This window comes from Chenopodium album, chromosome 8 (genome assembly GCF_948465745.1).
Source record: "Chenopodium album chromosome 8, dcCheAlbu1.1, whole genome shotgun sequence".
NCBI lineage: Eukaryota > Viridiplantae > Streptophyta > Magnoliopsida > Caryophyllales > Amaranthaceae > Chenopodium > Chenopodium album.
Genome location: NC_137841.1, coordinates 27,942,591 through 27,950,542, shown reverse-complemented (window position 1 = coordinate 27,950,542; position 7,952 = coordinate 27,942,591). Strand labels below are relative to the sequence as shown.

Sequence of the window (7,952 nt, the reverse complement as noted above, 5' to 3'; positions counted from 1 at the left end):
TAATCCCACCTTTCACACATCTGCTCAAAATAATCCCACCTTTGCGTATTCCATAAATAATTCCACCTTGTACCCCCATCTTCCCAAAATGATCCTTTTTCATTTATTGACCGGCTGATTGAATTAATAACCTATTTTAAAAGGTAATTTGACACTTGTCACCTTTTAATTGGGTTTTATATATAACTTTTTTTAAAAAAGTAAAGAATAAAAAAAAAACCTTCTTCCTACCTCTGCCAATGCCTCGCCGGAGCAGCCCCTGTGGCCTGCCGGAGTAGTGCACCCAGCTACTCGCCGGAGTAGTGGAGGCCGACCCCTTTGCTTCCCCTTCTTCAACTCCCTTTGCTCCCTCTGTCCCCAGATCAGCCGCCGCCAACCAACCGGAACAGCTACTGCCGCCAGCCCTGTTTGATTCCCTCCCACCAAATTCACCACCACCACCACATCCAGCCAGTCAGCCACCCTCACATCGGAAAAATAAAAAACTAAAATTCCCCTTCCTGAACCCCCATCTACAACAAAATTAGTCAATAATGGAAGCTTCTCCATCTTCTTCTTCCTCCTCCTCCTCCTCCTCCTCTCTCTCTTCTGGTTGTTACTCTATCCCTGTTCTTCTTTCTGCCATTCCCCCTTCCCTCTCTTTTCCTCCTCCTACCACCCAACAAAATTCACACTCCATTACCCAGCCACTTTACGCCCTTCTTTCTCTCCTCTCAATTTCATCCCCAAATCAAACCCCAAGTCTACCATTTTCAAACTATCCCCTTCGAACCACCACAAATACCAACCACAATCCATTGACTCAGTGCGAATCGGTATATACGGTGGTTAGAAGAGGCTGGAGTGTTGGAGGTGGTTGGGATGTTGTGTGAGGCTAGGTTATGATTTGCGGTGCGGTGGTTAGACAAGGTTGGGGTGGTTTCGGGCAGGGAGAAGGAGGGAATGAGGGTTTCGCTGGCATTGTTGGGGCAGGGGTGTTGACGGCTAGGGTTAAAATGTTGCCGGAGGGGGACAGGCGGTGCCAATGGTGGGGTGGGGCTGGGTTAGGGTGTTAGGGAATTTTTTCCTTTTCTTTTTCTTTTTCTTTTTTTTTTTTATTTTGCCTTTGTTTTATTATTTGAAAAAAAAATATTACATGTTGAAATAGTTGTAGGTAAAAAAAGATCATTTTGAGAAGATGGGGTTACAAGGTGGGATTATTTCTGGAATTCGAAAATGTGAGATTATTTTGAGCAGATGAGCGAAAGGTGGAATTATTCTTTTCAATTTTTCCAATATATTAACCAACACATGAAACATATCAGCCAACAAGTGAAATATATTAGCCAACCTTGTTGCACACAAATTTTCGTACGACAGTTCGCACCAAATACCTTCTCTTTTATTAAAACATTATATTGTCATTCCTTCAGTACCAAAATAAATAACTAACTGATTGGACTTTTTTTTTTCTTTTGCTTTCTATTCATATATTAGCTTTGACTTGCCTTTTTTTTTTTTTTTTTAATTACGTTGTCAAATAGGTGTTGATATAAAGTTTCATAATGTTAATTTTTTTATACAATTTTCATTAATGTTTACTCTTGTAAAATGAGATCAAACTAGTGCATCGACATGTGTGCAAAGTTTGATTGTGTCAGTTTTATTGTGGGACAAAAAAAAAATAATAATAAAGTTTTGGGACCGGGGAATGCCCTAAGTTATTGCATTGATGTTATGATGCAAATTCTTATTAATAAATAATTTAAAAGAATGACATCTAAGTTAACATATTGGCAATAGCTAGTGGCTAACACTTTAGTTTTTACATGTGAGGTTGTGGGTTCAAATCTTGTACAATCTTATATCTAAACACGTCAAATAAAAGACTCAATTAAATGAGGAGAGCACGGCATGTACGTGTTTTTTTTTTTTTTTTTTTTTTTTTTTTGTTTTTTTTTATATAAATTATAGATAGATAATATAGATAAGTTTTGCACAATATGATCAGTACAACAATCATATCACTAAAAATAAAGTCAATCTCGCAGCTAGGCCACGAGACAACGACACTTGACATTTTAGTTTTTCCCTTAGTGTCACGCCACGTAGGCGACAAATAAGTATTATCATGTTACATATGATGTTAAATAAGCGAACTTTGGATAGATTTTTAAAGATAAAAATGTTGTATAGAGTTTTATTATCGATATACTTCTAATGTTTCATATTTACAAAATTAGAAGTACTTATACAAAGTTGAAGATATTCGTGATCATAAATGTTTATTGGAGACTATGCAAATATAAGTGAGTTAAACTTTTAGGAAGGAAGGGAGTATATACATTGTTGTATAAACACCTCTAATAATAATAATGGGTAGTGAGGCATTATTTTATCATCGTTAATCGGCAGTTGATTGGGTAGTGGGTAAAAAAAAGAGAGAAAATACAACATGAGAAACTTGTAAGTTTCTCAATAGGGTACTTTTGTCTTTTTGGTGTAACGGAAGCTTAACAACATTAACCCATAAATAACATACGATCTCTCCTCAACAATGAAGTTTGAGAATCCTTCACTAATGGAGGTTGAAATTTTCTACAACAATGAAGAAATCGCTCACAAATAATGACAAATACAATTACCATTATATAGGGCTATTCATGCCCTTAATTTACATATTTTTCTTAGGATTTTTCGTTAAATTCGGCAATGAAGTCGCTGGAATCGGTGTGTTGGGGTCGGGATTTGCTGCCGTGTTGGTGGTGTATTGGATGGTGTTTGTTTGTTAGTGGGGTCTTGGGGATGTTGATGAGAACGTATTAAGAAAGGAAGATGGAAGGATGAAGATGATGGAGGTAACAAAGGAAAAAATTTATGTCATCTCATCACATGTTAATTTCTCACATAACTAGCAATGAGCCAATGAGGCCCGCTACAATGTCTAAATAATTGTGAAAACGCCGTTTGAAAAACAAACCTAGTATCTCAATTGACTAGTATCTCAATTGAGAAATTGGGGCTTGCTAAAAATGTAAGGTGAGAAGATAATTTAAAAAAAACAAAAAAAAAGTGGATCAACTTTTATTTTTGATGAGCAAAAAAGAGATTTAAGGCCTAGCAATACAAAAACTACCATACTAGCATACACAAAAGCGGTAAACTTCAAGACCTTTGGGTCATAAGAAATTATCAAAAAACAACTATACAGTTGTGTTAGCCACTTAGCCCCGGTCCAAGCTTCAACCTTCAAAGAAATTATCAGTATTATTAAGCATAGCGCAGCAAATACATTAGCACCGCATCATTTTCATTGTTATGTCAGGGTGCATGAGAAATACTTTAGCTGACATAATGCTCCATCTACTCATCAGCAAGGATGTTTAAAATAGTAAGTGTAATACAAAAATGTATCACAAGTATCTGGTGGGAGAGAAACTTTGTTTTAAGGAACTTTGCCAGAAGAAATTTCACAATGATGCAAGAATTAATTTTCAACTCAAGCAAAAGAACATATAATTAACTTAGCTGCCATAGTGCCATGTAGTAAATTAATACTAACATATACGGAGCATATTCTCACTTCAATGCTGCAACGAGGCGAGACATGGCTCTCCGTGAAGCTCCTTCTAACACCAAATTTATCTGGAATAATACAGAGACAAGTTATACTCTCAAAACCCCAAGATATAATAGTCATGTTGCCAATGTTAAAGTACTAAAACTTCTACTGTCAAAACCCCGAAGACAAGTTGAAAGCATGGTAACAGCAGCAACCTCAGCTTATACTACTTGGAAAAGGGACAAAAAAATGCAAGAAAATTTGAAAAGTAATGTCATGCAAATATAAAACATTACTATTTTCTGGTAGGAGTTAGCAGCAACTCAGTCAGTCTTGAAGAAACATATAGGCCAAAAACGCGAGTTAGGCTCCTTGATTGAGTCATATATTAGCCCAAGATTCCTAGACAGATGATGCTCTATACTTCAAAAATGCTCTAGTCTGGGACATTTGGTAATGAGTGCCTAGGGAACACTTCCTTAAATTTGGCAGAAGTACAAAACTCCCCAGATCGATCCATCTCCCTCCATTGCAGACTGCATTAGCAAGAAGTAAAACAAATTAAATTATACTCTCAGAACTGAAACTTCTACTCTCAAAACGCCGAGACAAGTTCTACTCCCAAAACGCAGAGACAAGTTCTACTCTCAAAACCCCAGAGACAAGTTGGAAGCATGGTAGCATAATCAAGAGTAAGTTATAAGAGGCTGAATTAATTTGCTTCTTTAATAATACAAGATGTTTTTGAGAGTATATTTGATCCGTACATCTTTCTACATGGATAATGAAAACTAAGAGCATCTTGAGATACAACCAGCAGCAGTCAGCAAGTAGATCATGATGGAAAAAGCAAGCAGTCTACACTATATTTCAGATAACCATAAAATCAAAAATCAGATCCAAGTAACACTAAAATTAAATTCAAATACGGATATATGAAAGGGAACTCAGCAACTAAGCTACATTTGATGCAAATAATGGAGCAATGCAATTCTGAAGAATAGACTTTGATTTTTATAAAATAAAGATGACAAAATTATATTACCTTATCACAATGTACATATTTTAGAGTGAAACAAAGTAAGGGATGTGTTTAATATGGGGCCAATCCTCTCCAGTTGAACGTTGGCATCTTTCTTTGAGGCTTGATGAACACCATGTGAGCTGAAGTGCTCTAAGCGAGGTGAGTTTAGACATCCAACTTGGCATACATTTCAGACTTTTACAATTGAAAATTTTAAGGGTTTGTATGGCCTTCAAGTACTGTATCCAATCGGGCAATTCTACCAGAGGGAGATCAAACAATATCAAGGAGCAGAGGGATTGACAAAAGGAATGCACTCTCATTATTTCTTCTGATTGACTCAGATCAGGGCAACGTCTAATTTCTAAATCCTCCAAGGCACAGAGTTGCTCTAATCCTCCACACACAATACTTTTTAAGTTGTCGCAATATCCAATACTCAAGGATTGTAGAGAAGACGAGCAACTGTGGAACACCTCCCTAACTTCACCTAAACTCTCCACCTTCCTGTCCCACCCTATGTTCAGCTTTGCAACACCCCGATAAGAGTCCATGGGCAGTGAATTAAGCCACGCCACATTGTCTGTTCTAATTTCCCTTAGTTTGGGACCAAGGTCATCAGTTGAAGAAGTCGATGCCCCTGATATTGGTATTATTACTAATCTCTCATTGAAGTCGATGCCCACTGTGATCCTCTTGAGACTAGAATTAAGTGGCTGCAACACTTCCATCACTGCTTCATCATACTCCTTCCTTTCCTTTTCCTCACCATAACTGAAATCAAAGAACACATGGTTCAGATGTTCCTTGTTTCCCAAGCACCCTCCCTCCTCTTCACCATTTATCTTACAAGCTGTTGCAGTGGTCTTCATGAAATGGATGCCGATTTCAAGATAACCTTTTAGATTCTTTAGCGCTTTTAGATCTTCCAGTACATCAAACAATTTGTTTTTACGTGAATTCGGTTTCCCCAACACAAACCAATTAAGAGTGTGAAGGCAAGTCAAATCACCCATACCCTTTGGCATATGATTCAGCTCATAACAATTTTGTAAATCTAAGACCCTTAGCTTAACCAGCTTGCTCAAATCTTTCGGCAACTCTTTTAATTTTGTACACCATTTTAAGATTAAAGTCTGAAGATTACATAGTTTTGTGACGGACCCATGAAGAACTTCTAGATCAACATTGTATGACAGGTCTAAATATCTCAAATGTATCAGATCACCAATTGAGGCCGGCAAACTCTTAATCTCTGAACTACTCAAGCATAATGCCCTTAAAAACTTCCAATTAGCAAGTAATGATTCCAAACAAAGCTGATCCATTTTCTTGACATCTCTACACGACTCTCCGAATTGAAGATAAGAACGCACATGGCTCTTACTAGAAACATAATTTGTGGATTTGCTTTGTATAAGAGAGAGATGGCGAACTTTTTTGTCCACATCCCCATTCATGGTTTCCACTCTACAGATTTCCTTTCCCACAACTTCTTGAGCAACATCATGCATCAAATCATGTATTTTACATGACATAACATTACAATTTTCATCTTTCTTAATGTCTTGGAAGAAACACCTTCGCAATAAAATCGAGAAATACTCCTCCGCAAGATCTTCCGGGCTTTGAGAATCATTTAACGGGATGTAGCCTTGTGCCATCCAAAGCCTAATCAATGTATCCTTCTCCATCTCGAAATCTTTAGGGAACACTGCTCAATAGCTGAAACAACTCTTCAATGGGGGTTCAAGTTGATAGTAACTCAACTTCAATGTAGGCATGATGCTGTTTTCTTTTCCATTAACTTTTGCTAATCCCAGCTTCTGAATTGAATGCCACTTATTTTGTTCTTGGCCAAACAGAAGACTTCCCAACACTCTAATTGCAAGGGGAACATTAGCACATTCCTCAACAATATCTTGGCCAATTTTGACCAAGTCTCTAGGAAGGTTTGAATGATTTGGGCTAAATGCTGCCTTTTTGAACAAACACCATGAATCTTCCTTTGACAGGCCTAGCAGCTCATGTGTTAGACTGCCTCCAATAATTCTTGCGGTCTCCCGTGAACGTGTAGTTACCACAATACAGCTTCCTTTCTCACCAGCTTCCATAAAAGATTGTGTCAATGTATGCCATCGCTCATAATTTTCAGTCCATACATCATCCAAAACAAGCAAGAATTTTTTTCCAGCAAGTTTTGCTCGAAGTTGGCTTTGCAACCCATCCATGGTACAACCCTCGTATTTCTTATGGTTCTTATGATCTGTAGCTGAAGCTAGAATTTTACTAAGAACCCCTTGTACGTCTAGCAACTCCTGATTTTCATCCGCGACACAAGTCCACAACCTCGGAGAAAACGTGGCTATGACCCTTGCATCATTATACACGAGTTGGGCAAGAGCAGTTTTCCCCAACCCAGCAATCCCCACAATAGAAAGGAAACGGAAAGAAATGTTTACTTGGTCATTAGTATTGAGCAATACATTAACAATTTTCTCCAAATCAAGCTCTCGGCCAATGATATCAGCTTCATCCACATAAGAACTTGTCTCGAGCCTTCGATTCTTAATAGGATTAGGATCAATTTTCAAGTTGAATTGATTATTAAAAACAATAGCATTCAACTTTTCTTCAATCTTTTTAACCCCTTGAGTCATATTGTAAGCAGTACCAAGCTTGGTAAAAAGAGAAAGGACACGAAACTTGTTGATGCCCTTAGTGCGCTTATTCTGCTCAGCAAGTGTGACAAACTCATCAAACAGATCATCGGCGTCGTAAACTGCATCTTTGAGATCTTGAATATATAGTTGTTCCTGCTTAGACAACCCTTGCTTGGCCTCAGCATCTTCGAGCACAGACTCGATTTTAGCGACGGTACCACTAAGCCTCTGAAGTTTGGATTTGTAGCCAATGATGGAGCAGATGTCATTGAGCTGATGAGTATACTGCAGCGCTGTAACCAAAGTTTGAGCAACAGCCATGATTGTTCCAACATCCATTTTTGGTTGCAGGGATTTTTTTAGAGAGAAAATGAACAAGTGTGATAGAAGATGCAAAGATGGTGTTCAATAACATCAATGCTTATGCAATAATTGATTCAATAATTTGACATTTCAACGCGTCATTGATAAGTACGTGTTATTTGGTAGTGATAACATGATAGGGATTCAAAGGCCAGGTAGCTATATTGCTTCGACTTTTCCATGTTTATTATGGTAGTGAACTAGTGATAGCATGGACTCGGTACTAGTGTTGTAGATAAGTACGTGTTCAAATCCATGATTTTAGTCCAAACGATGTCTATACCCTTAGATTGTCAAGGATCTAACACAAAGTACTTGAGATAAAATGAAGATTCCAAATAACATAGTTGATAGTAATAAG

General features: G+C 37.6%; 1 protein-coding gene across 3 annotated transcripts; it reads right to left on the bottom strand.

The window, feature by feature from the left end:
• Positions 1–3,039: 3,039 nt before the first annotated feature.
• Positions 3,040–7,740, bottom strand: LOC145555993 (putative disease resistance protein RGA3). 3 transcript variants are annotated; one of them, XM_081617692.1, is made up of 3 exons: positions 4,587–7,740; positions 3,838–4,077; positions 3,040–3,624 (listed from the first exon to the last, which is right to left on the bottom strand). In XM_081617692.1, exon 1 carries the CDS (start codon positions 7,565–7,567, stop codon positions 6,284–6,286), a length of 1,284 nt encoding a protein of 427 aa, XP_081473818.1. In that variant the 5' UTR covers positions 7,568–7,740; the 3' UTR covers positions 3,040–3,624; positions 3,838–4,077; positions 4,587–6,283. The 3 variants fall into 3 exon arrangements, with proteins under 3 accessions (XP_081473818.1, XP_081473816.1, XP_081473817.1); XM_081617690.1 differs by having other exon boundaries at positions 4,587–6,271; XM_081617691.1 differs by lacking the exon at positions 3,838–4,077 and having other exon boundaries at positions 4,587–6,271.
• Positions 7,741–7,952: the final 212 nt, after the last annotated feature.

Bases quoted from the DNA above. Each gene is read 5' to 3' on its own strand.
- LOC145555993 (XM_081617690.1), bottom strand. From the start codon at position 6,259: ATGGAGAAGGATACATTGATTAGGCTTTGGATGGCACAAGGCTACATC.